At 60.3% G+C, this 27,845-nt stretch overlaps 1 protein-coding gene across 2 annotated transcripts; it reads right to left on the minus strand.

The window, feature by feature from the left end:
* Positions 1–5,657: 5,657 nt before the first annotated feature.
* Positions 5,658–9,991, minus strand: CBX8 (chromobox 8). 2 transcript variants are annotated; one of them, XM_069872218.1, is made up of 5 exons: positions 9,845–9,991; positions 9,450–9,493; positions 9,194–9,259; positions 9,029–9,095; positions 5,658–8,869 (listed from the first exon to the last, which is right to left on the minus strand). In XM_069872218.1, the coding sequence occupies exons 1-5, from the start codon at positions 9,911–9,913 to the stop codon at positions 8,033–8,035; spliced, it is 1,083 nt and encodes a 360-aa protein (XP_069728319.1). In that variant the 5' UTR covers positions 9,914–9,991; the 3' UTR covers positions 5,658–8,032. The 2 variants fall into 2 exon arrangements, with proteins under 2 accessions (XP_069728319.1, XP_069728318.1); XM_069872217.1 differs by having other exon boundaries at positions 9,029–9,119.
* Between the last annotated feature and the right edge of the window lie 17,854 nt (positions 9,992–27,845).

The raw sequence follows: 27,845 nt of genomic DNA on the forward strand, positions 1-27,845 counted from the left end.
CTCCCCATGAATCTGTCTGTGAGTCGTGGGGAGTGGCAAATCAATCCAAATGAGGCAGTCATTGCTCCCAGCCCTCAGGGGCTGCTGGGAGGTGGCTGTACATGGGGGTTTTTCAGGGTACATTCAGCCCAGCCACCTCCCTGGGCAAGGTCACTTCCAATGATGGTGAAGTCCATGACGTTTCTGTTGTGGTTTCCAGCTGATAGGGAACTATTGTTTACATTTTTTATTAAGGAAAAATCCTTTTTTTTTATATATATTTTTTGAGGGATGGGAATAAACCCAGTCTAGGGAAGACTGAATCCTGGATGCCATTGATGAGACAGGGTGTCAAAGGTGCCTCTTTCAGAGGAAGGGACAGCTGGCAGTGGGTGTCTCCTTGCCATCTGAAGAGGGTTCTGTGTTGCTGAGGGTGGGAGCCAGCAAGAGCTGCTGACTTCTTTACAGTGACTTGACTTTCAGAGGGAAACGAAGCTTGGATTTCTGTGCAGCCCGGAGAGCCCCAGCACCACTCCTCTGCTTTGTCCCAGCATCACCAGCATCTTCCTCTCCCATTCAGCAGCTTTGAGGCTCTTGTAGGGACCAAACTGGGGAGTATTTTTGTCTTGCAGAACAAGCAAACCCTCCCAGCACAGGTAGGTTGGTGCTCGGACTGCCAGGTGTCTGTGAGGTTGGTACCGCAGTTCAGCTAAAAAGCGATGCCCAGGCAGAGCCAGGGATGAGTGAGCCCTCCCTGGTGGAAGCACAGCTGGATCCAGCCCACAGTCCAGTGCCTTGGATGCTCGTTGGCTTTGACTCACACTGATCATGCACATTTTTCTCCAGCCGGAGGGCTCAGAAGCTGGTTGAGGATACCTACATGGTCTTGAGTAGTGGGAAAGGGAAGGAGAGAAGGAGAAGGGGCAGGGTGAGGTGGTGGCAGCGGATGCCTCAAGCCGCTGTTCCCCAAGGAGCCAGATGTCTTGCAGCAGCCCTTCTCCTTCCACTTGCCATCCCGAGCCAGCATCTAGGATGTTTATTTTGGCTTGTAATTACAAACAGTAACGGCTTTTATATGGAAGTCTTTTTCCCTGCTATAGGTGACTTTTACAAGCCAAGGTTAGCAGCAGTAGTTCAGGCAGAGTTTAGTAGCATTCCACATCCCTTTAGTTCTATTAATGCTGAACTCCTTTCTCTGCAGCCTGCCAGGTCTTGGTGTACGGTGAGGAGGTGCCTCCAAAGAGCTCTGCCACTAGCATCTCCAGAGTGGCTGCTCGGTGTGCGTGAACATCTTTGGGGTCGCCCTTGCTCGGTGACTGACCTGGCACCAGGACTTTCTTAGTGGCAGGTGGGAGCACTCACAGTGTTGTCACACGTAGGAGTGCAGAGATAAATGGACCAAACTGACCAAACTGGGGGTACGTGTCCTTCTGCCCCCTCTCCTCCCCCCAAACCCATCACTGCAGCCGCATTTGCTGCTGCAAATTCTCAGGTGAATGAAAAGCCAGTACTGGCTGCATGTGCTACCCACTTGTTGCCAATGTTCAAGGTTGTTCCTCAAGCAGTGGCTGCAGCCTCTGCTGGGGCAGGCTCCTGTGTTCCAAACTATCCCTTTAGCTTTCGTATTTAATCCCCAGCCATCCTGTTGGTTGTGGCTTTGAGTTTGTTGCGCACAGCATCCTGCGTGAGCTGACTGCGTGCCCGCAAGCCGGGGCGGGTAGAGACGTGTTGATGCTTTGCAGCAGGACCTGTGCAGGCTTCTCAGCCCAGCTCTGCCCCAGTCCAGCCAGCCAGCCTTGAATGTCCCCTCGTCACAGTGTGGGGCAGCCTGGGGCAGGGGCTGTCCAGCCATGCTCTGCTCCTGGCCAGCCAGGCAAAGGGGAGAGAAGGGAGTGTTGTCCGTGGAGGAGGTTCCCAAGGATTCCATTAAGCTCCATGATGCCAAAATATCACAGTCTGTGCCGTTTACCTTCCAGGCTTTTACTCTGCCAAAGGAGCTAGTGTTGCTTTGAGCCATCCCCGGATAAGTTAGCCTGTGTCAGCAGAAATGAATGCTCTGGGCATGGTCTCTGCTTTTGTGCTGGGGATATGAGCATTTTGGGAGAAGAATCAAGGAATCAGGGAGCACAGGGGGTAACGTTCTTACCCACACACCAAATGTTTTGTACTTGGCCTTTGCAAAATCCAAACAGAACGACAATGTGCCTTTTGGACTGTCCTTATCTCAGCCTTGTCTGCGACACCGGTCCCACGACAGGTTTGTGCCTATGCAAAGCAGGGTGGTCACAAGGTCCTGGGGACAGCAGTGACAGCGATGTGGAGAGGTGCCCTGGTATCCAGCGGGACACCTGGCCATGGTGCGGAGTTCTGCAATGTTGAGGGCAGCCAAGGGATGCTCACTGGGAGGAAGCCAGCCCAGCAGGGATGCTTTTGCTTAGAGCAATGGGATAGGGAGGAGGCTGGTGTCCCGCAGGGAGGAAAAAGCATCTGAAGATGCTCCAAGAGGGGGTCAGGGACCAAGCATCCACAGAGGATGCGGGAGATGAACTGTGAGGGTGGGTGCTGTGTTCAGCTCTAAGATGGCTGCTCTTTCCAGAGCTCCCATCAAAGCTCAAATGCATTTCTCCGTGCTTGCTCCTGCTTCCTGGCCAGGCGAGGTGTTGCTCACACCCAAGGAAGTGTGTACCCCGATGGTGAGCAGCTCTCCTCCATCACCCACCCTTCCCTGGTGCCTCCCCTCCCAGTAGCAGCAGGACTCTGCTGCCACCACTTGCTATTGTGCCTTCTGCTCACCAGCTGGTTCGATTCCAAAGGTCTAAGGATGGTGAAAATGATAATCCAGAATCTTTTTTTTCTGACTTTCATCTCCTCCAGCGCTCCTTCCCCAGCCAATTCCCAACCTCATGTTTCAGGATCTTGGCTCTCCCAGCAGCGCTGGGGTGTCCGAACGGTTCCTGTTGGTTTTGCCTCTCAAAGGCGCATGATGTGAACAATTTACTGTAATCCTTTGTGGACAGGGGCTGAAAGCCGAAGCAAACCCTGTTTACCCACCAGTACCATCAGTATTCAAGGTCTACCTTGTGTTTTTTTTTCCTCTTTGTTTTAAGTTTGCTGCTATGGGTTGGGGTGTTCAGCCGTGTGTCAAACAGCCAATTAAAAGTTTGTCATTTGCCATTCTCTAAGGGGTTTCCAATGTGGAAAGTCCTCAGTATTTGTATATTGAATGGATATTTTCTCCAGGCATAATCTGGTTAAGCATACTTTTTGTTTTCCATTGGACTGGAAGGGGTGGCCAACTCAGCCATCATCCCTAGAAACCTAGTCTATTTTTATATATATATTTTGTACCAAAAAAACTGGAGTTCGTGGAGGGATGGGGATGGTTTGTGAGGAGTTGGTTCGCTTTGAGTTTCTGAGCTGGGTGTGAAGGGCTCCAGATGTAGAGAGGTTTTCCCTGAAAGAAATTGAGGGACGGGTGAAAAACGAACAATTGTTCTTGTAACTTGTGCCAGTCACTGGTCTGATTTGTATGTTTTAATTAAAGAGAGAGCCAAATCGTTCCTGTATGACACTTATAATTGCTTTAAACTACAGCTGTTTGTTTGCTTTTATTTGCAGAGAACAAAAGTTGGAGATGTTATTACCCTGGGAAAGCTCAAGGGCTTTGTTGCGGTGCCCAACCCGAGCGACGTGGGGCTGGGGGCTGCGCTCCCCCTGGTCTCCACTCGCCCTCCCAGCACCTCTCCTGCCTTTTCTGCTTTTGCTTGTTCTCGTGGCCACTGAGCCAGCGGAGACCCAGCACCTCTAGGCTGCCCTTAATTTATTTGCTGGAAAACACTAGGAGATGATTATGTTGGGCAGGGTTTTGTGTTTTGGGGTTGGGTTTTTTTTATAACTTTTCCACTGCTCTTTTTTAGCATATCAATAAATATTTTTTTAAACTTTTCAGCCTGCTGTGGTCACTGCTCTGGGACCCCCATCCCACCCAGGATGAGCATCTTCCCTCCCGGGGGCTCCGTGTTGCCTCCCCTGCTCGCAAGCTGCATCTCAGCCCCTGGCTGGGGACAAGAGAACACGAGGGGACCCCAAAACGTCCTTCCTCACCTCCCCCCGACGGTTCTACTGGTGCCGCTGCGGCTGGAGGGAGGTTGCGGGAGGGTGGAGGAGGGGGGTCCCGGTGCCTCTAGCTCAGCTCCGGGGACCCAGCTCCTCCCAACCTCGGCACCGGGAGCAGGACCAGGACACGCTTGGCCACCCCCCAACCTCGGCACCGGGGGGTCCCTCTCGGTCCCGGCTGCCTCAGCGGGGGCCAAGGGTGTGTCCCCGCCGTCGGGACGGGTAGAACCCCGGGAGGGCACGGAGCCCCGGGTTGGGGGAGGAGGCTCCTACCGGCCGCGTCCCGGGGCTCCGCCAACCCATCCCACCCCCCCGGCATCCCCACCCCCTCCCTCCGCCCCGCTGGGGGCCCCGCCACGGCCCGTGTGAAAGGGCCCCCCCGCTGGGCCGGGGGAGAAAGGCGCCTTTGTGCGGCCCTTTCTCCTGCTCCTCCTTGACACTCATTTTCCGCGCCCGGGCGCTGACAGCTCCCATAATGCGGGGTCCGCGCCTTTCACCCGGCGGAGCAGAGAAAGGAGGTTAATGAGGACACAGCTTCAAAAAAAAAAAAAAAAAAAAAAGCCACCAAACCCGCCCCATCCCTCCCCCCAACCCCAGCTCCCCTCCGCCTGCGTGGCTGGGGCAGATTTGAATACAAAGGCTCCACACCCCCGCTGCGCCGCCCGCCCCGTCGGAAGGGAGGAGCGCCGGTACCCGGGACGCCGCTGGGGCCCCGACCGCTACCCGGGTGCCTTCCCTGGGGTGATTCCTCGGAGTGGAGCGGCACACGGGGCCGTCCGAGCACTGCGGAACCACCGGGGGTGGCCCTCGACACCTCTTCTCCTCTCCCCCCCGCCCCGTCGGGTCCCCACCCCAGCCCTGCTCATTCCTGTCGAGGGGGGATGCTGGGATGCGGGACCTCCTGCCTCATCAGGATCCTCCCTCCCTGCCCCGTCGGGTCCCACCTGTCCCTGCAGAGGGGCTCCCTACCCCACTGGAATCCCCCCATCCCATCAACGGTTGGAATGGGGATGGGATCCCATCGATCCCATCCTGGCCCCAGCTGTCCCAGCAGAGATGAGGATGCTGGGAAGCAGAGCCGCCTGCCCTGTCGGGTCCCTGCTCCAGCCCTGCTTGCTCCTAGAGAGGGGGAGATGCGGGAATGTGGAAGCGTGCACCCCGTCGGGATCCCCCCATCCCGTCAGGATCCCCCCATCCCATCGGGATCCCCCCCATCCCATCGAGTCCTGGCCTCAGCCACCCCTGCAGAAGGGGAATGTGTAGATGCAAAGCCACCCACCCCGTCAAGTCCCAGCCCCAGCGCTGCCCATCCCTGCAAAGTGAGGGATGCAGGATACAGGGACGCCCCGTCGGGTCTCTCCTCCAGCCCTGCCCACTCCTGCAGCAGCGGGGGATGTGGGGAGGTGGAATCACCTCCCTCATTAGGATCCCCTCATGCTGTCTGGACCCCCCACCTGCCCCACAGTCCTCCTGCTCAACCCCCAGCCCCCCAACCTCCCCAGCCCAGCACCCCAAAGGGAAGACAGACACATTTCTATTTACAAAGTATATATTCAAACTCACATAAAAAGCAGGTCTCATATGGACATTCACAGCTGGCAGAAGACACGTAGTTAAGCTTCACTTCTGAGACTGAGATTTAGCCAAATTGGGTTTTTTTTGTACAAGTCTTAGATTTAAATAATTCACGCACACACACCCGCACGCGCACACACTCAGTATATACGTCGCTATGTACATACACACATATACACCCACATGTTATGTTTTGCTCCATATACATGTGTGTTAAGACGCACACATATACACAGGGCTGGAGCGAAGCACGCCACATCCCAACCGTGTCCCGGTGGGACGGGAGCTCAGCTCCGGGCTCTTTCGCAAAGGGAGGAATCCTCCAGCCTTGGCACCACAGCAGCGGGAGGACGGGCACCTCAATCCCATCACTGTCCCTCCAACAACACAAACGTCCCATGTCGGCTGGCACTGACACTGAAACCAGCACATTGGTTCTTCGTATAAATCAAGTTTAAAATCTCGATTTTAGAAAATATGCCTTAAAAAAAAAAAAAAAGGAAAAAGGAAAATAAACCCAACTAAAACAAATCCAGAACTCGCAGACCTGTCTCCCTTTGTACAGTCACTGCAGCATCCTCCTGCTAGGCCAGCTGACAAGGTCCCAAAAGAAGGATGGGGAGGAAGACCAAGCATGGATGAGCCCAACAGCCCAACAGCACCTGGCTGCTCCTTGCCCCAGCCCCTCTCCCGCTCCTCCAGCCCCACGTGCTGTCACCCCCCAAAACAGGAGCCTTCAGGAGCTCGTCCAGCAAGGAGGGACAAGGATAACCTGCTCAACTCCAGCCCTCGGCCGCTGCCAGCCACCTTGTGCTTTCCAACCCCCAGAGATGCTCAGACCAACGCATCAGGGTGGGGACACCTCAACCGAAATCACAGGTAGAAGGTCCCGCTCCCCACCTGCATCAGGCTGTGGCTGCAGGAATGAGCAGAGCTGGGGGCTGCAGCCCAAGGCTGCTGCTCGATCCAGTGGGGAAACAGCTGCAGTGTGGCCAGAGCCACCAAACCCCACAGCCCTGTCCTGCCCCAGCCCAGGGAGAGAAGCAGCAGAGCCAGGAGAAACAACACAGGCAAATCAACCACAAAAAGGCACCCGAGTCAGCAGGGCTGCTCACGCCCGGGAATATTTCGCCTCTTGGCTATTGTTTAACTAGCGTAAGAAAAAGGGAAATATTTATTGTCTCTGAATGCATAAAGGTGGCTCTGGGATTTGTCAGAGATGTGGATATTCCAAAACACCTTATCTGGAGACTTCCACCAGGCTGAAGTGAACGGTGTCAGGGCCGGGGCCGGGAGGGTAGGAAATAATAATCCACTTTCTATAGCGGTATAAAGCATCTAAATATGGGCAGTGACATGCTACCCTCCCAAACCGCTCTGGCATTTCAGGAATGTAAACAGAGGGGTTTGTGTTGGGTTTTGTTTTTTGTTAATTTTTTTTTTTTTTAAGTGGGTGGGGGAACAGAATCAAGCGACCAGACAAAATGAAAACAGATTCTCAGCTCAGTCCCATCTCCCACAACTGCTACGACAGCTCTATTAAAGTGCATTTCAGTATCATCCCTCTCAGGAACCTGACACACACAAAACCTCCCCTTCCTCCGCAAGAAAAGGTAATTCAAGTTAATACTCCGCTAGAACACTTTTAGCCTTTTTATGGATTTCTGCTTTTCCCCACCCCGACTTCGTAGCAACCTCATTTTTTTTTTTTGTTACACTGGAAACACCCCCTCCCCAACAACACTGTAAATTCAAGTGCTTCAACTGTCAAGGGCAACAGTTCTGGACACAGCACACTTGATTGTACAAGCAACACCGTATATCACAATCAAGAAACCAGGGCACTTTGCCCTCGGAGGGAGCAACACGTCCTCCCTCCACCATCCACAGCATCATATGAAAAATAATAGTTAAAAAAACCCAGAACATAATTAGCTATGAACATCGTTCGTTATGTACACCGGCTCCTGCAACAGATGCATGAACTCTGTTCGTTCTCAGTTTTATTGTCCTTTCTAAGAGCAACTGAGCAGTCACTGTTGTCTCCATTTAAATAAAACAACTCAGAGTTGAAATATATATATAGATATATATGCATTTTTTCTTAAATAACATATTTACATCTAATAGAAAATATAACTCTAGAGATAATCTTTCCAACGAAATGTAAGACATGGGGAAAAAAAAAAAATAACCAAAAAAAAAGATGAGTTAATGAATTCAGGACAGTTTCTAAATCCTCTCCAGGACGAAAAGAAAATGAAAAGAAAAAAAATAAAGGAAAAAAAAAGGCCCACCAAGCTCTAACCAAGCTTTTGTCTGGATCTGACTGAAGAAAACCCCAACACCACCTCCAACAAACTCATCGCTTCTCTTTAAAGAATCCTTGGTCCGTGCTGCTCTCCTTGATGGTGACGGTCAAAAAGTTAGAGGTCACATCAGTTACCACCACCTTCTCCAGGTTGTTGAGCGAGGGGCTCCAGGACTCCTCCTCGGGGTCCCCGAGGATCCTGGAGACGGGGATCCTGGCGATGAGCGAGGGTCTCCCCGCCTGGCCCCCCACGCCATCGCGGTACAGGCTGCCCACGGTGCCCGGGCTCACGGTGCCGTGCAGGAGCTTTGGGCCACCAGGGTCCAGTCCCCCCTGCCCCTTGGGGTCCAGAAAGTCCGCGCGGTGCTTGGACAGCCGGGGCGGGAAGGTCTCGCTGGCTCCTAGTTTGGTGCCCACCTCAGCCCGGTTAGGACCAGGCAGGGCTGCTGTGAGGTCAGGGTCCTGCCTCCTGGCCAGCTGGATGACGCTGTGTCCCGAGCCGAACTTAGCTGCCCCTGCAGCCTCCTCCATCTTCCTGGCCTTCAGGTAGTCCCCAACCTTGTCCCCCGGGTCCCCCAGTTTCCTCTTGGAGGCATCCAGAGTCTCCGCTAGGTCCTTGTACAGCTCCTTCCGGGGCTTCGGGCCTCTCTTTTTAGGGGTCTCCCCAGGTTTCTCCTCCACGCGGATCATCCGGTCCCGGATGCCGTCTGCCTTGGGGGTGCTGGTGCTGGAGCTGCTCTGGGGAGCCAGGGCTATGTTTCTGAGTCCTTCCCTAGCCCGGGATGTGGAGCCCAACTCTTGGGGAGACCTGCCGGGATAGGGCACCCGGATCCCCCTGGAAGAGTCACTGCGGAATTCATAGGTTTTGGCTTTTGCTTTTGCCTGGGCCTGCAAAGAAGATAAATCACCCGGTGACTTTATTATCCTGCCATCCGGCTGCGTAATTACAACTTACAAGACAAGAGGCCGCCTTGGCTAGAAGCATCCTCCACGGGGGCCGGAGAGGGACCCCGCTCCTCATCCCAACACGCAGCCCCAGACCCTTACCTTTAGCAGGAAGGTTTTGGGCTTGGGGCCTCGCTTTTTGGGCCCGTATAGCTCCATTTCTCGCTCCCTAGAGGTGTTAAAAAAACCAAAGCTTCAATTCAGCATAGCTACAAGACAGCAAGAGATTTACAAGCGTAACGGCTACGGCTGGCAAAGGCCTTGTACCTTTCCTCAAAGGCTGCGAGCAGCCGGGCATCCAGGATGTTTTCCTCGGGTTCCCAAGTGCTGTACCTGGGATGGAGGGAGACGGAGAGAGGGGGAGAGCGTGAGGAGCCCGGAACGTGATCAAATCAATACAATAAAATAATAGAGGGGATGAAGGAAGGGGACCCAAGTTTCCTTCCCACTACAATGGGAGCTCAGGGCTGCAGGGAGGCAGCTCCTGGCTGCAGAACCCTCCGGAGCAGCGGCCGCCACTTACTTCTGAGACCAACCCTTCCATTTGACGAGATATTCCATGCGCCCCTGCGGATGCAAATAAGAAAAAATAATAAAAAAAAAATAAAAATAAAAATAAATAACACAGACGCGCAGGGAAAAAAAACCACGATTCCCCACCCGCAACAAAGCTGCACCCGCCGTTCCACGCGCCTGCAGAAAACACGCCGAGGAGGGGAGGGGGGGGATGCAAGGCAAAATCAATTAATAAGCGATTAAAAACGAGGGTGCGGAGCGGGGCGTGCGGCGGGGGAGAAAGAGCCGCCCCCAGCGGGCGCCCAGCAGCACCCGGGGCCGCGGCAGCGGCGGGTGGGAAAAAGAGGAGGGGGGGGGGAGGAGGAAAGAAGAAGGTGGGGGGGACGCGGGGAGGGCACCTACTTTGCGGATGCGGCGCTTGAGCAGGGCCTCGGCCGCGAAGACGCGCTCCCCGACGGCCGAGAGCTCCATGTTTACGCGGCCGCTCGCAGCACACAGGCAGCCGCCAGCGCAGCCCAGACCATAATACTCCGCCCGCTGACGTCAGCGCCGTGCCCCCCCCCCCTCCTCCTTCTTCTTCTCCTCCTCCTCCCCACGTTTCCACACCCCCCACCACCCCCCCCCCCCCCCCGCACTTGTTGCTGGCGGAGCCGGGTGGAATATTCCGCCCGCGCCGCATTGGCCCCAGCTCAGCGCCGCCCCCCGACGTGAGCCGCGTCCCGATGAGCGCGGGGCGGGGACAGCGATAGCGGGAAAGGGGCGGGGGGGGTGGGGGTGGGCGGGGTGACACGCCTCGATACCCGCCCCCACGCCCCACGCCCCCCGGAGCGGGGTGGGGGGGGACACGGGACCGGGATACAAAGGGGGCACCGGGAGAGCGGGGAGGTGGTGCCAGCGCCTCCCTCAGTGCTGGGAATGGAGGGGTTCGACCTCTCTCCTCCACCTGGACGGGGCGCCCCGGGGGGGCTGGGACAAAGGGAGCGTTTATGCATGAACAGCGAGGGGGTTGAGCACCGGCCACGCGTGGATCCGCGGGAGTGGGGGTCCTTCCCGGTGGGATCCGCACACCGGAGCCCAGCGCTCTCCCAGTTTCCCCGCGCTGGGAGGCAGAGGGGGGATCCCAACACCAGCGGCCCCACGCGGGATTTAGTCCCTCCTCGCGGGGATTTAGTCTCTCCACACGTCACCTATCAGCAAAGCGGCGTGGGTGGCACTGCGGGGCTACCAGCCGGTACCGGGACCCCCGAGACCCCTCCTAAGCTCCGCTGCTTCCCCGCATCCCACCCGGGAGCCTTTGCTTTCTCGCGCTACGAGTCGGTCTCCTGAGGCGCCCACGGGAGACCGAGACACGCGTGGTCCAGGGCGACCCGCCCCCCCTCACAGTGGGGCCGTCGGGGGGAGACTCCGAAGAGGGATACGCCGGGAGTGGGGCTCGCAGCACCGTGAACCCAGTACCGAGGGGGCTTCGAGGGCTCTGTCCACGCGTGACGAGGCCAGGCGAGGCCTCCCGTGGACCTGCCCATCCCTCGCAACCTTGTTCTCCTCTGCTAAGGAGCTCGGAAGCGAAGGGAGTGGGGTTCGGCTGCCCCCGCGGTCACGCGTGGGAGCCTCCCCGGTGTAAGAGACAGCGGTGCCCCTCCCCGGGGCGCGGGTTTGCTGTCGGGGGGGCGCCGGGTCACGCGTGGCGGGGATGGCGAGGCGGCTGCGGGACCATCTCCCCCGGCCTTGGACGTGTCCCGGGGGGAGCCCCGCGCCCACGGGGAACCGGCAGCGGGGACTGGCGCCGTCCCCATCCCGGGGTCGGTTGATCCCGGGGCGGGGAGCTCCGACGGCGGTCACGGGGGATGATCTCCCCTGCGGTGTGGGGGGACACGGGTGGGGACCCTGGGCGTCTGGAGCCCCACGGGGGGACTCGAGGGACGGGTGAGTCGGGTCTCGGGGGGCAGAGCCGCCGCAGCCGAAGTGAAGCAGTGCTCAGGGGAGGAGGGGGGGACGTTCCCACCCCGGGGCACGCGTGGGCTCCCAGCCCCGCTCCGCCGGCCCCACGGGCTCTGCGCGGCGCTGGTGCGGGGGGGAGCGCACCCCCCGCGCCCTCCCGGCCCCCGGCGAGCCGCGTCCCGGCGAGTTTTTCGTTAATGTCGAATTAATCGTTGTTAATTAAGGCAGAACGCGTGAATTGGCGTGGATGCGGTGGCGCGGATCCCGCTCCCGGGAAGGCGCTGAGCAAAGAGGAGACCCTGGAGGGGAGCGGGCGCGACCCCCGGCTGAGGGAGCTCAGGGTTCGAAGGGGAGGACGTCTCGGATCGTCCTCCCCGGCCCCACGGTGCCACCACCCACGCCCCGGGGCTTCCGGAGCAGCGTCACCGTGGCCGTGGGGATGCTGAAGCGCTGGGGAGCGGGTGTCCGCCCCGCACCTCCGATCTCGGGGTCCACGGTGCGGGTGGGAAGCACGGTACCGGAGCCTCCCCTCTCCCCGCACCGGAGCCCTGAGAGGGGCCGCGGAGCTCTCGGCTGAGCAGCCGCTTTTGCCCCATCGTCTGCGGCTCCACCGAGCCCCACAGCCCCGCGTGGGGAGAAGATGCGGCTGTCGCTGCCTCTCGCGTGGGAATCAGCAGAAGAGACGATTGCAGCCCCCACCGGGACCCACGCGGGACTTGTGCGGGGTCGGCTCTGGGTCCCTGGTGGCGGGGCGGGGCGGGGGGGGGGGGGTCGGAGAAAGCGAGACGCAAACGAGAACGGCGCGGGGGGAGCAGCGGGGAGCGAGCGCCGCCGCGGGAGGGTCTGGACGGAGCCCCCCGGCTCGGGGAGAGCCCGGACCGGGTCTGCGGCCGCTCTCGGGGGTCTTGGCCCGGAAGGAGAAGCGGGACGGAGCCGCCCCGGCGCCGCGGGACGAGACGGCGGCGGGAGGGACCATCCCCGGCTTTCCAGGGCGGTTCCTCCCGCTGCTGGGAGGATGCTGGGATCCCCCTCGCCGGGGGATGTCGGTGCCGCGGGTGCCCCTCCCGCTCGCCCGGACTACCGGGAGCAGGAGCGAGCCCGGAGCCCGGGCCACCCCCCCACGCTGCCGAGGTCAACGGCAGAAGCTGCCCCGGGCCCCCCACGGGCTCTCGGCTGGAGAGGGGGGGTCGCTCACCCCTGCTCCCCCTCCTCTCCCGTCGGTGCCGCCGGGGTCCGGCTCTGCCCCGGGGTCCCGGGGCTCAACGCGGACTCGGGGGCGGCTCCGGCCCAGCGAGGGCTTGTGCCTCCGCGGCAAAGCCCGTTTCCACCGATTTGACCCCAAATCCTCCCGTCGGCCGCGGGGTCTGCGCCCCCCCCAGCCCGCACTCGTGCGATGAGCTCCTCGGGGCTCAGCGGGGCAGGGCGCCCGGCTGTCCCCTCGTTTCTCGCTTTGCGGGGGCTTCCACCCTCGCGAGCTTCGAAACGAAACCGAGGGGCCGCTGCCCGTCCCGGGGCCGCGCGTGGGGGCGGCGGGACGGACACACGGGTCCGAGTGCGGCTGAACCGGGGGCGGCGGCGGCGCCGGGGGGGGGACCTGGCTCCAACCCAACCGCCGGCACCAGCGATGCCGGAGCCGCAGCCGGCGGCTTCCCCGCCGCTTCCCGGGCTCTCCAGCCAGCGTGCTGCTCCGCCCCACGGATTCCCGTGGGGGAATCCCGTTAGGATGCAGCCTAACTCCCGTTCTGGCAGAGGATGCCGGTGCCGGTCGGAGAGCTGGTTATACCACGGTCGCGCTCCCCCGTGTCCGCGGGGCCGTGGGTAACACCGAACAGGGCAGAGCTCGCTCCGGAGACTCATTCCACGCGGGGTCTCTGCCTTCGTTGACCCCCCCATCTACGCACTTTCGAGGTAACCGGCCCCGGGTGACCGGTTTGGCTCCGGTCTTCTCTCGCTCCGCTTCCATTCCTGAGACCGGTGGGAAAACGATTCCTTCCACCGGCGGTTAAAGGGAGTAGAGATGAGCCTCGGAGTGAATTCACGCCCCTGCTTCCCCCCCGGGCCTGTGTCGGGCTGTCCCTCAGAGGATGGCGAGTGGACCGGGAGCCCCCGGTGTCCCGGTAGCCCCCGGCGGCCCCCGGTTGTGCGTGGGGCTGCGGGACAGCCCGCTCACCTCTACACCGCCTTTTCGTTTCCGAGCTGTTTGGGACGAAGCGGGGAGGCAGAAACCGGCCCCGAGCTGCGACACCCGCACCCTACGCGGTGCCCGGGCAGCGGTGCCCCCGTCGAGCCTCTTTTTCCACACTCCCCGCATCCCAGGAATTCCAGTGCGGGCAAGTTTTCTGGTCAAGGTGTTTGACATCGAATTCTCCGGCCGAGGTTCCCCCTGTCCAGGTGCCCGGTCCTGCTCTCGTTCCGCCGGGGCTCGGGACGGAGTCGCAGCGACAGGAGTCGATCCCCCTGCGGGACACGTCCACGAAGCCTCCCCGTGGCCAAGACACCCTCCTCGGGATGCGCTGGCCGGACCATCCCAGCTCGGGGAGTCCTGGGCAGGGCCGTTTCTCTCCGCCCCGTCTGTCGTTATCCCCCGGTTACCGGGGCTTTGGTGCAGCGCGGCGACCCTCCCCGAACCCCCCCGCTGCCCCGGGACCGAGCCGAGCCCCCTCGGCGGGGCAGCCGTGCCCGGGGAGGCGGTGCTGAAGGGATTCTCATCGGCTACCCATCCCCCGCCAGCCCGGCCCGGTCCGGTTCCCCGAGGGGGCGGGCGCGGGGAACGGCGGCGGCGGGCGCAGCCCGGACTCATCCCCACGGTCCCGCACGGAAACGCGCCCGGAAGAATTCCAGGTGCTTTCCATAGGTGGCACCGTCCTCCTGGAAATAGCAGCTGCGGCAGCACCGCAGCCAGCGGCGCTCCCACCGCCCCCGGGGGGCACCGCCGCCCCCTCCGCCCCGGGGAGCCCCCCCCCCGCCCCGCACGGCGGGATGCAGCGGGGCGGAACGGCCCCGGGAGGCCCCGGGAGCTGCGCCAGGTACCGCGGCCGCGGGACGGGGCGGGGGTCTGGGGTGGGGGGGCTGCGCCAAAGCCCCGGTAACCGGAGGATAACGACCGACGGGGCAGAGAGAAGCGTCCGTGCCCAGGACCCTCCGAGACGGGGTGGTCCGGCCAGCGCACCTCGAGGGGGGGCGGTGGTTTGGCCACGGGGAGGCTGGTTTGGCCCACGAGGAGGCTTCGTGGACGTGTCCCGCAGGGAGATCGACTCCCTCCTGCCGCTGCGACTCCATCCCGAGCCCCGTGGTCCCCACGGGGGAGAGAAGGCGACTCCTCTGCAGCGAACCGCGTCTCCTGCGTCGCCGTTGTGCGTGGAAGCCTCTCCACGCGTGTCTCTGCAGCCACTGATGCACCTTTCCCAGCCGGGCTCGGGGACACCCCGAGCACACCCCCTCCTCCAGCGAGTGTCCCCACCCGGGGGAGAGCCCACGGGGAGCCCTGAGCCCCCACTCCCGCTTCCAGGCGCGCAAACACGCACCGAAAACCGCTCGTTGCCCCCCCCCCCCCCGCAGCCGCGGGTCACCCCGAACCCCCCGTGCGAGGAAATCGCTGCTGCCGGGGGCGAAGAGGGGCGGGGGGGGCCGCTTTCTCGCCCCGCTCCGGGCTGCAGCGCTCTGCACAAAAGACCTTTTGTTGCCGGGCTTTCTGAATTTGCTGATTATTTGTAGGAACATAAATACGAGTTGTTTGCAGAGGTGGGGGGAGCGAAGGAGGAAGAGACCCGAGCGCCTCAGCATTTCAGGGTATTCCCACCCTCGCCCACCCGTCGAACCCGAGCGGCTCCGTCCATCCACCCCCCCCGCCCCGGCGCTGCTAAAGTCGGTGCCGCGGGGCTCAGCCGGCAAGGGCGGCACAAGGACAGCACAAGGACGAATCTGCTCCTTCGTAGCTCCGGCTGCAGCGGCCACTGAAGCACCGCGAGTGGGCAGGGACCCCACCAGACAAGCCCCGACGGGGCGAGACGGACTGCGGGTGCCCGGCCGCATCGCTGTGCCAGCTGGAGCAGCGGTGCCGGTCAAGATCTCAGCTGGGATGTGACAGATACCGTGGGGCGCGACAGAAATGGACCTGCCCCGTCCCTACCCCATACCTATCCCTACAACTACCCTGGCTTTGGATCGTCCCTACTCTGTCTCTACACCTACCCTACCCCTATCTTGTCCCTACCGCGCCCCTTCCCCGTCTCTGCCCTGCCCCTATGCCATTCCTACCCCTATCCATTCCTACCCCTATCCATTCCTACCCCTATCCATTCCCTACCCCATCCCATTCCTACCCCTATCCATTCCCTACCCCATCCCATTCCTACCCCTATCCCATTCCTACCCCTATCCATTCCCTATCCCCATCCCATTCCTACCTCTATCCATTCCCTACCCCATCCATTCCCTACCCCTATCCATTCCCTACCCCTATCCCATTCCTACCCCTATCCATTCCCTACCCCCATCCCATTCCTACCTCTATCCATTCCCTACCCCATCCATTCCCTACCCCTATCCATTCCCTACCCCTATCCCATTCCTACCCCTATCCATTCCCTACCCCTATCCCACCCCTACCTCTATCCCACCCCTACCCCTATCCCACCCCTACCCCTGTCTCATTCCTACCCCTATCCATTCCCTACCCCTATCCCATTCCTACCCCTATCCATTCCCTACCCCTATCCCATTCCTACCCCTATCCTATTCCTACCCTCTATCCCATTCCTACCCCTATGCCATCCCTACACCTATCCCACCCCTACCCCTATCACACCCCTACCCCTATCCCACCCCTACACCTATCCCACCCCTACCCCTATCCCATTCCTACCCCTACCCCATTCCTACCCCCTCCCTGCTCCTCCTTCCCCCGTCCCTACCCCCTCCCCACCCCTGCCCGCCCCCCCACCCCGCTCTCACGCGGCCCCGCGGCTCCGCTCTTAACAAAAGCAATTAAGACTTGAAACGAGGCCCACTCGCAATCCCCCTAACGACCGGCAACGGCTTCAGCCGGGCGGGGAGCGGGATTTGCGGCGGGGCCCGGCTCGGTGGGGCGGGCAGCCCCGACCCCAGCCCCGCCCGCCCCGTCCCACCGCCCAGGCCCCGCCCACCAAGCTCTTGGCCCCGCCCACTTCGCTCTTGGCCACGCCCACCGCGGGCGTGGCCCCGCCCACTCCGCGCAAGGTAGCCGCTGTATTTAGGTTCATGCCCTTATATGGCGATGAGCGCGGCGCCCCGCGGACGGCGCGCACCATATAAGGAAGCGGAGCCCGAGCCCGGGGTGAGCTGGTGAGCGCTCATTGGTCCCTCGGTATCGCAGCAACCGGCTCTCACGAGTGGAACGGCCCCGCGCTGCCCCCACCCCGCCCCTCACCGCTTCTACGGGGCCGGGATCCCACGGGGACCCCGCTCCCACGGGTGACCCTGAACGGCAGTCCCCACACAGTATGTCCGTGTCCCCCTCCGTCCCCCCCAACCGGGACCCCCCGCGCGATCCGCGGGGCGTGGGAATGGAGCTGACACCGCCCTCTCCCACGAGCTGCCTCCTCTCCGTGTGCCCCGTCGAGACCCCCCGCCGCATCGACCCGTGGGGCTGTGATCCCCACCCCCATCCCGGGGACGAAGCCGACAACCCCGCTCCTGCGGGTGACCTTGGACGGGACCCTCCACGGGGTGCGCCCCCCCGAGCCGGGACCCTCCCGCCCGATCCGTAGGGCCGGGATACCCTGGGGGCGTGGGAATGGAGCTGACACCCTCCTCTCCCGCGAGGGATCCTGGATAGGACCCCCCCAGTGTCCAGCCCTTCCCAAGTCGGGACCCCCCGCCCCACCCGCAGTGCTCCCTCGACCCCCCGTTTCCCCCCCGGGGGTCCCATCCAGGCTGTCCCTCCGCAAGCTGCGGGAGGAGGGGGACCCACGTCTTCCGTGGGTACCGACGGATTTGTCCGCTGCTCCCTGCCCCGTCCCGGTGTTCGCAACGCGGGTTACGGAGGAGATCGGCTCCCACCCGCGGCAAACGGGACGGGGCGTCCACTGGAGCCAGGATCATCCGTGGGCAGGGGGGCTGCGCGGACACGGGTGGCCCCGACGCGGGGCACACAGACCCCGTGGGCTGGGCGGCCTCGGCCCGCAGAGCGGGGACCGCGCCGGGACGGGGCTTCCCGGTGGGCACCGGCGCCCTCCGCACCTTGCTCGGCGGGGACGTCGGTTTCCACCACGCTGCGCGCTTCCCACCGCGGCAAAGCGCTTTCCCGTGTCCCGCCGCCGCCGCGGGGACCGCTCCGGGCTGCCCACGGGGGAAGGATTCCACCCCCCTACCCCACCCCAGCCCCATTCCCACACTCCCTGTTTCGGGATGTCCCCTCGCCGGCCGGGGAGCGAACCTCGGGGGCGCCGCGGAGAGGCAGCGGCGGCTCTAGCCGCGCACCCACGCGTGGCTGCTCCGGCCCCACGGGCAGGACCCGCCGGGGGGGGCCCCGACGAGGCGCGGGGCCGTGGGGACGAGTTTTCGTTGCGGCTTCGCCGCGGAGCCGGTGCCGCGTCCTCCTTCCTCGGCGTGTTGTGTGTCCCCCCCCCCCCCCAACTCCTCCGCTTCCCCTCCATGGCATTTATTTTATATTTATTTTCATTTTTATTTCGTTCCCGCGAAAGCGGGCGCTGCGGGAGCGGCTGCGGGGCGCGGGGACCAGCCCGGGGCTGCCGGTGCGTCCCGTCCGCGATCGCAGCGGCGGCCCCCGTGCCCCCCTTTTCCTCCCCCCCGCCCCCCCCGCAGGTGAGGCCCCACCGGGGAGGCTCCACCGGCTCCGGTGCAGCGGGGTCTCTGTGCGCTCCCCGCCCCGGGGCTCCCCCCGAAGGGGGGGGAAGGGCAACCGGCGGCGGGAGGGGGTGGGGTGGGGGGGCTGCGCTGCTTCCTCGCCGTGGCCCCCCCCGCCCATGGCAGGATTCAGCGGGCTCCACCGAGCAGCCATTTTCTGCAGCTGCGTCTCTACCGGAGCTGGGCCGGGCGGCGGGGCCGGACGGCGGCGCAGACCCGGGGTGGGGGGGGAGCCCCGCCCCGCTGTCCTCCCGCCGCCACGGGCGCCCCGAGCCCCATCGGGAGGTGCCGGGGGGGTCCGCTTGGGCTTCGCTGCCAGGCTCGCCGTGACAATCCCACCCTTTTCCCCGCCATTTTGTTACCGTGCTGGCGTTTTCCCAAAGCACAGACAGAGCGGGAGCCTTGGGAACCAGCCCCCGTTGTGCCGGGGCGGGTGCCACCCCCCCCCACCCCTCCGCCCCCCCACTAAACCCGGGGTCCCGTTTCCCTCCGCCCCCGCGGAGCCGCCCCCGGTAGCGGGGCAGGTCGCGGGATGTCCCGCCGCCACCGACTCCTTCCCACCGGCATCGCCCCGTTCCCCTTCGCGCCCCCGCGGGTCGCGGCTCTTTGGGTCCACGCAGGACCCGGTCACGCGGGGCTCTGCCACCGCTCTCTGCGACGTTATCCCCGGGCGAGGGAACACGGCTACCAGCCTTCCCTCCAAACGGGTCGGGAATGCGACGGTGCTCGCCTTCCTCCGGCCGCCCCACGGGCAGCGCCGAGCGCCCCGACGGGCCCGGGGGGACCGTCCCATCGAGGAAAAGCTGCCCCGGGGCCGGGACGCCCGGCGCTGAGCGCGTCTTTCCGCCCTGCCCGAGCCCGGTGGCTGTACCGGGTCCCCTCCGGAGAAGCCCAAACGCCCGCGGGCACGTGCAGTGCGTGTCCCACGCGAAACCGGGGGGGGGGGGGGGGGCTCAGCAGGGCGGGGAGCACGGGCAGCCCGGTGCTGCGGGGCAGGGAGGCGGCCAGGACGACCCGCGGGGCCGTGGCCGCGGGGCCGGGCGGGCGGGACCGGGGGATGCCCCGACGGGGCGGGCCCGGTCCCTCCACCTTGGCAGAGGTGAACGAACGCCGGCGACAAACACCAACCGCGGGAGGGGGGACAGCGAGTGGAGGCGTGTCCCCCGCCCCTCGGCTGCATCCCCGGCCCGGGGGGCTCGGTTGTGACCCGATGCGGGAGCCCCGAGACTCGCGGCGGCGGCGGGAGATGCTCCGTGCGAGGAGGGGGGAACGGGACGTGCCCCGGGCTGGGCCTCCGGAGCTGAACGGCGGCGGTGGGAGGAGAAGGGAGCGGGGAAAGGGAGGAGGGGGCTCCTGCAGTGCTGCAATGCAGCGCCGCGCCGAGAGCCGAGCCCGCCGGCCCGGCAGCCGCTGCTGCAATGCGGGTGTGAGCACCGCACCGGGCCGGGCTGAACCGCACCGGGCCGGGCTCGGCATCCCGCACCCCGCCGGGCCGGGCTCCGGCTGCTCTCCCCGCTTTCTCGCTCCCGTTTCGTTTTCCTCCCGTTCTAGCCGGGATCGCGGGACGCAACCGGCCGGTGTCCCCGGGACCTCCCGCCCTCCCTGTGTTTCCCGAGGGGAGGGGGCTCAGCAGCAGCCCCCTTGGCCCTCCCAGCCCCTCTACTTCTCGCTACAGGTCCCCCCCTCCGACGCCGGGACCGCTGCGAAGCCCCCAGTCTCTGCCCTGCTCTGCTCCAGCTTCTCCCGGGGGAACCCTCCCGCTCCCCACGTTGCCCCCCAAAGCCCCCCACTCTCCCCGTCGTCTAAGCCGATGTTCCCCTCCTCCCCGCAAACAGCGCTGCGTGTCCCACGCGGGACCCCAGGGATGGGGGTGGAGGGGGGGGTGTCTCCATCTCTGCTCCGCTTCGCCGAGGCTGGTGTCGGACACTTGGACACGCGTGGGAGCCCCCGGGAGCCCCGGGGCTGCCCCGCACCCCACCAGCGTGCGGGGATTGCGGGCACAGTGAAACACTCAAGTGCCCTCCAGAGAAGGAATTAATCGCGTTAAACTCGCAGTTGCTAAAGATACAAACCCAGGGGGGCAAGGCGGCTCCCAGGAGTGCGTAAAATATGGGGGTGAAGGAGGAGGGGGGGCATTTTAAGACTTGGGGGGGGGGGGCGTGTAATCAAACCGCTGCTCATCCCCATCCCACAGGCTGTGGATTACACCCCTCGCATTTTTGAATCCTGCCGTAGCAGCCCCGGGCTGAATGGCAGGGAATCTTCGAGCGATGCGATGCCAAGCAGTTCCAGTTTTTGCCCTCCCACCTGGATATTTTTTATTTTTTTTTAATTTTTTTTTCCTGACGCGGTGAAAATGGCCCCGCGTTCCAGCTCCAGCTCCTGCCGGTGCGGACTGCAGCCGCTGGATCCTGTTGTGTCTTCCCTTACGAGATGAAAGCTCAGCCGAGCCCCTGAATTTCATCCCCGTGCAGAGGTTTACGAGCTGATCAAAATGTCCTTAACCTTTTCCTTCGGGATTCCGAGCGACAGCACCGCCTCCAGCTCCCGGGGCTCCCCCCGCGCTCCCGCATCCCTCCGCCTCTTCGCCGACTCCTCTCCAATATTTCAGGATCTCTTTTTGAGCTACCGGAGACCGAGAGCGGGCTCACCAGTGCCACACACCGAGGCAATACCGCCTGCTCTGCCCTGATTTTCTCCTCCAAACACGGGGAATCCTCTTTTTTTTTGGAGCCGCTGCCCCCGTTCCCTGTCCCTGGCTCCCCAGGTGATGGGCACGGCTGGAGCCCGGGGGCACCGTGGGACCCGGGGAGCGGCTGGAAGCGGTGGTACTTGCCCCGGGGGGGTTGTATTTGAGCTCCCCCGAAGCAGGCTGCTCCCCGAAAAGGGGTGGATGCGGGAGCAGAGCTATCCCGGAACGCACACCCCGCACCGGTGGTGGTGGGGGAGCAGCCGGGACCCCCACCCCCACCTCCCGACCCGGGCGCTCCAGCCCTGGCTGCTCCAGGTTTCTCCAGGAGAAAGGCAGGAGCGAGCACTTTGGAAGCGCCCCTCTCACTGCTTGAGGTCCACCCCGTGGCCCCCCGCAGGATGCCTGAGCCCCGCATCAAACGGCTACCGGGCTGGTTCTCCGCAGGAGAGGTCACCGCATCCTTTTGTGCTTCAGCATCTCTCAGGACTCAATCCCACACCTTCCCCTACAGATTTCCAGGCTCTTGGAAAGCCAGCTCGCACGGAGCTGTGCCAAACACCTCTGCTGACCGCTCTCACCACACCAAGTCCTCGAGGTGCTCTTATTTACGGCCTCCAGGTGCCATCTCCCACCTTTATGCTCTCCAAGCACAGGAGATCATAGAATCATAGAATCACCAGGTTGGAAGAGACCCACCGGATCATCGAGTCCAACCGTTCCCATCAATCACTAAACCATGTCCCTCAGCACCTCATCCACCCATCCCTTAAACCCCTCCAGGGAAGGGGACTCAACCCCCTCCCTGGGCAGCCTGAGCCAGTGCCAGATGTTCCTGCTCCAGATGTTGCACCATGCAGCAAATTCTCAGTTACGGGGAACGGAGGTGGACAAGGCAAAGATAAAATTGCCTTTTCAAGGAAAGGGGAAAAAAAAAAAAAGAGTTAAGCCTGTTAGTCCGAAACAAGAGAAGACAATGCCACGGCCAAGACTTATTTGTCGCACAGGCAGGCGAGAGATGGAAGGAATTCCTGTGATAATGCTCGTCTCCGCTCAGCCGTTGCTGCCGAACCACAAATTGCTGCTTGCAGCACAAGCTATGGGAATGCGATACGTGAGATGAGATGTCTTCTTGTTGGGTCTCTCAGCGTTGCGTTTGCTAGGAGTTATTTCTGAGTCCTGAGTTAAAGCAGAGCATCAAACGCTGGAAAAATGGGGCTGCTTGAGGCTGCAGAGCTACAAAAAAATGAAAACCACCGGGAAAGCAGAGACCGTGGAGGGAGCTAAGAATTTTTCAAAGTGCAGAGGGGCAACCAGGAAGGACTTTTCCCACCTCGGGGTCGGGTTGAGCCCTTAAACTCAAGATAAGACATCATTCCACCCGCCAGCCAGGGAGAGTCAGGGCACCTCTGGTGTCTGAGCATCACGTCGTCTCCTCTGCACGAGCCACAATGAATCTCCCTGGTTTATCTGTCGCTGGTAACTCCTTGGAAGGACACAGGCAGGGAAGGACAGTACCATGGCTGGACCCAACGCAGAGGGCTGTAAAATACACTTCTGATGTTAAAATGACTGACTGGCTTGCACCGCGCTGCAAATGGATGGGTCCATTCAGGGACAACGGCTCATCCTTCATTTTTCAAGCCATGTGGAATTACTAACATATGTGAAAATTAACGTTTACTAGCATATGTGAAAATTACCATTTATTTTGTGCTTTGAGATGCAGATACCGAACAAACCTCCCCTCTCCACAGCTTGCATTCGGTATTTAAAAGAACCTGACGCTCTTATTTTATTTTTTTTTAACTAAAATATAAATGGTTTCTTTCCTCCATCCACTATGAGCTCTGAGCAGCTTCACGAACAGTGTCTGCTGGAGCGCAGTCTCCTCTGCGACATCAGCGCTGGGAACGGGCGTCCAGCCCTCGGGAAGCAGAAGGTGGAGAGATACCAGTGCAGAGAAAACCAGTGCCAAGAGAGGAGCCGGGGGAGGGGGGGGAAGAACCACCAACACCCCCACCTTCCGCACTCCCGATATCCAGGTTTGCACAAAGGGCGTTTGGAAGCTGTCCTCGCCGCTCCCCTCGCGGCACCGGGAGCATCCCGGGTGGGGCTACCTGGAGCAGTTTTGCCTTCCCCTTTCCCAGCATGCCTTTTCTTTTTTATTTTATTTTTTTTTTAGGGGCTTGTTAACCCTTGCCGCATGGCAGAGCCCACGCCTGCAGCCGAACGTGACCCCCAGGCTCGCTCCCCTCCTCGCTCTGCTCCGTGCCCCGCTAGCTCTTCCCCTCCTCTAGCCCCAGGATCAGTTCCTCACTCCCTAAAGCACCCGGGGACAGATCCTGCCTCGGGGTTGGGGGTGGCAATGCCCATGCGGTGTGACATGGCACCGCCGAGCATCACCACGACCAGGCTGGACCAGTCACATCCCACCTGGCGAGCCCTGAGCTGATGTTGCTCGCTACCTGCGCTCACCTGACCACCGCTGGCACTGACTGGGAGGGAAAAGTTGAGTCTGAATTTCCACCCTGGCCTCTGTTTGTGTGGTCAGCAATTTTCCATCTTTAGCTTCAGCCCAGAGGTAGCTTTTGAAGGTTGAGTCATCTTGGTTGTCCTATTCTTGTGCTTTACAAACAAGAGACACACAGTCCTCATGCTGGCGGTCAGAGAGAGGAGAACGGGGCAAACACGAGTGACCCCAGGCCCTTCTCTGGGCAAACCCACAGCTGAGGGCAGGTTGATCCCTCTGGAAGATCTGGGCTGTGGCTAATTTCACAGTCGTTGTTGAACACTGACATTCCTTGTGTTGTACGTCCCAGGCTCATCCCTGCTACAGATGTAGATGCAACTCTCACTGGCTTCCCCAGAGATTGGGAGATGTGGCTTTATGTTGGCACAAAGAGAATTTCTGCTCAGCACAGTTTTTACATCCAGCATTAAATACACATTTATTAAAATCTTCATCAGCTCGGACCCGACATTCCAGTTACTGCTTAATGCATTTTATAATAATATTTAAGTCTTTTAAATTTATTTCCTATATTTGTTGGACTTGTCTGCCCTGGCTGCTACAGCACAACAGCAATACCGCCTAAAGATTTAGGTTATTCCCTGTCTCAGCTCTACCCAAGCACTTCTGACTGAAGCAAACTTACACCAGAAAAGCTGTGACCACACTCAGACCATGGCAATGTGCAAAGCCCCTGGAAAATGGGAGCTTGGCTGTAACTCTCTTCCTAGTACCTCCCTGGGACAGAGTCAGGAACACCAGCGGAGTTGTGTCTCAGCAACTTAGAGTCATGGAATGGTTTGGGTTGGAAGGGACCTCAAACCCCATCCAGTTCTGCCCTCCTCCCCATGGGCAGGGACACCTCCCACTGGATCAGGGGCTCAAATCCAACCTGGCCTGAACACCTCCAGGGATGGGGCAGCCACGACTCCTTGGGGCAACCTGGACAAGTTCCTCCCCACTCTCACGGTGAAGAATTTCTTCCTAATGTCTTATCTCAATCTCCAACAGCCCTCCTCATCCTGTGCCATCACTCCCTGATAATGAGCTCCTCCCCAGTTTTCCTGTAGCCCCTTTCAGTCCTGGAAGCTGCTCTAAGTTCTCCCTGGAGCTTTCTCTTCTCTAGTCTTGGTTGGGTCAAGATCTGTCCTCCCAGCTGGCGCCAGTACCATCCCTTTGCAAAATTGTCCTGGTGTTTGATGGTGATCCTGGAGGATTTGGAAGCTGGCGATGAAGTTTCCTTCTCTCCTCACCTCTAACGCCTGCTGTCAGCAGGGTGGGCCAGGGACAGCACAGAGCCCAGCGCGCCAAAGCCACGACTCCTGGGATTCAGGGTGTTTCCTACCAGGCTGCGCTGCATCGCACGGCGTGTTTTATATGCCTGCTTGTTCGATAAAAATAAATCTTCATGTTTGCAGTTTGCTTTAAACTACATCACGGTGTCAGCTGAACTGACGGCTCCCTCTGAGATACGACTTCAGGAGGTGCCAGCAAATTGCTCCTCGGTGAGCCTGGGATTGCGCTCTGCTACAGGAGGCACTGTCAGGTCCCAGACTGTGGAGAGGAGACCCCGGCCACCTTCAGCCCCCCTGCCCCAAACCTTCATCATTACAGAGCCTTGTTTGTCTCCTCTTTGCACCCAAAGGTCTGTCGTGCACTAATCCCCCTTCAGCGCTCATGAGAATCCGCGTGCCAGCACAGACCTGGGGATGGTTATCAGCAGCTCTACCACCATGACCCTCTCTCCTCCTTGTGCCCCCCCAGGAGGCTGCAGAGTGCCCAGCCACAGCGACCACAGCCCCTCTCCCACCTCATCTAGCCCTGTCCCCCCATCCCCTCTCGATCCCTGCAGCAATCAGGGGGTCCCTCCCCGTGAGTGCTGGATGGGGGGCCCCAGGAGCTAAGCCCTCATCTTGTTCATCCAACACTTGTTCACACAACCATTCTTCCTCGCCACACTGATGCTGTTCAAAGCCTGGGTCAGATATTGCTGGTGGCAGTCACCCTGTGAATGAGTGAGCTGCTTTGTTTTGCTTTTAATGGGATTCTTCCCAGCTCAGGGTGCAGGTAGGAGCTTTTCCATGTGCAGGGGACCCTTGGGAGATGCTTGCTAAGGCTCTGGGAGTGCTGGGAGATGTTCTGGACTGTGCCCGGCACTGTGGAGCCTTTTTCCTCTTCTGGTACAAAAGTAAACAGAGCAGTGTCCTTGCAGTTGCCTCCTCCCGACACAGATCTCGTATGAATCTGGGCTGAATCCAAATGATCTTATCTGCAGAGGAGACTGAGGATTTCCTACCGCCAGACATTTTTGGACTGTTCAAACCAGAGGCGGCCCCACGGGATGGGGGAGGCGAGGGAGCTCAGGGATGGGGCAGAACCAGGAGAAAGCCCCTCGCTAGCCCCCTCGCCCAGCTCCGATTTGGCAGGAGGGGGTGCACCTTGGTCCTACCCTCCTGCAGACGCTCTCCCAGACAGAGGGACACTAGTCCCATGGAAAACCCAGCAAAACACCTCCATGACAAGTCTGCTCCTGGACCAGTCCTGTTGGACACAGGTTTAAGTCAAAACTGTTTATAGCAGCCAACAGATGTATGACCGAGCTGTACGGCCTCACTGTGCTCAAGAGGACCAGCCTGGAAAAATGTATCCTGAACAGTGTGCTTTCTCCCCCCTCCAACATGACCATGAATGCTTTACCTTGTTGCTGCCTTCTCCAGTGGGGTAGAGATGCTGAGGCCAATGCATTCAGCAAGGTCATACAGTCGGCGCCTGACATTGCACAGTGAAATGATAGAGAATGGGAAAAATAAACTAAAAAACCCACAAAATGCCTGCAATGACTGCCTGGAGGAGCTGCCCCCACCCATGTATGAGCAAAAGCACAGAGTACCCCAGCAGCCTAGGAAATCCTCCCCTTTCCATCACATACAGCTACTTACACCTACCCCTGCTCCAGAAAGGAGCTCCTCTCACATTCCCAATCTGGAAGTCTTCCAACCCTCAGGAGGCTGTTTCTCATTCTGATTAAAAGACACCAGCTCCATATCATGCGTTAACTTCTTTCTCCTTAGCAGCATCCTCACCCTAGAGATGCAACCAAGCCCCAGGGCTCATGCTGCCAGCTGCCCTGTGGCCATTGCCTGGGGATGGTGTTTCCATCACCTCCCGTGGAACCTGCTCCTACCCCACCAGAGCCTGCTGAAACCACACAAAGCCATGGGAATCACTGGTGACAGAGCTCAGTGAGGGAGAGCTGGTGTCTGGACCAGTGCAGACACCATCAGGGTGGGGGGAAACCTGAAAGCAGCTTTACAGTGCAAATTTGCAGTCCCTCCTCTCAGCACAGCCCTGTGTAGATGGATGCATCAAGACCCTTTCAGAAGAGCTAAACTACTAACACAAATTCTCCTTTTAAATCAGCAAATGTTTGCCTGGAATAAATCCAAACCAAGCAGAGGTTAACGCATTCCTGGGAAATACATTAAATGCAGCACACAGCCGTCTTCCTAATGGAGTGTGGTGACGCTCCATCTTGTCCTGGATCACTTTGATAACCATTGGAAGTCATAGTGGACTCCACATTAATTTGCTCACTAACAGGCATTTAGGTTTGATGCACTTAATAGGGAAAGAGGGCGCGATGAATAAGTAATTCATACCCTAAACACTTAATCCCTCCCAGCCAATTGGCACAAAGCAAGGGGAGGGTGTATCTTTTAAACCAGTAACTACTTATCACACCTTTCACTGCACAGGAAGCTGCTGGAGTTGTGATAAACATGATCGAACTATTAAACTAAGAAATATCTGGCTATGTGGTTTCCGGGAAACGGTGCCTCAAAGGAACCGCAGCTACTGCCAGCAGAGACAATATTTTAGGTGCTTCCACAGCTCATGGAAAGGAAAGGAAGCTCAGAAAGCTCACACAGAGGAACATTGTTTCCTTAAAAATGGGCAACACAATACAATCCATTTTTTAAGATGTTAACAAGCTAAGCTAACTGTAAACCTGCAACCAGTTATTGATTGCCAAGAGTATCCCACACCTACAGACCCAGGAAGGAAGCTGCTGGCCCCGCTCACCACAGCAGCAGCGATGCTCGGGCTTTGGCCAGGAGCCCGTGTTTAAAAGACACATGCTACTATCGGTGAGAAACTCTGCTGGTTTCATCTACCTTTGCCTGGGTTAAAGAAGTTCTCCTGGGGCAGAGGCTCTGCTCTAGGGTGAGCTGCCTGCCCAGCCCTGCTCCTGCGCTGTCTGTCGGAGCCGCACTTCCCCTTTCATAAATCACATTTCGCATTCTGAGCATGCGCCTCCTCTTCCTTGCCATTTTTGTTTTCAGATAACCATTAGCTTAATTAATCAAGGGAAATGCATCATTTCTGATTGTCTGCTCTGCCAGCTAAGGCTGGGATGG

This window comes from Phaenicophaeus curvirostris, chromosome 19 (genome assembly GCF_032191515.1).
Source record: "Phaenicophaeus curvirostris isolate KB17595 chromosome 19, BPBGC_Pcur_1.0, whole genome shotgun sequence".
Lineage (NCBI taxonomy): Eukaryota > Metazoa > Chordata > Aves > Cuculiformes > Cuculidae > Phaenicophaeus > Phaenicophaeus curvirostris.

Excerpts from the sequence above, each read along its gene's own strand:
- CBX8 (XM_069872217.1), bottom strand. The coding sequence starts at position 9,913 with ATGGAGCTCTCGGCCGTCGGGGAGCGCGTCTTCGCGGCCGAGGCCCTG. Across the intron at positions 9,260-9,449 it reads TGGAAGGGTTGGTCTCAGAA|GTACAGCACTTGGGAACCCG; the intron begins GTAAGTGGCGGC and ends CCTCCATCCCAG. Across the intron at positions 9,120-9,193 it reads CTCGCAGCCTTTGAGGAAAG|CTTTGGTTTTTTTAACACCT; the intron begins GTACAAGGCCTT and ends GCTGAATTGAAG.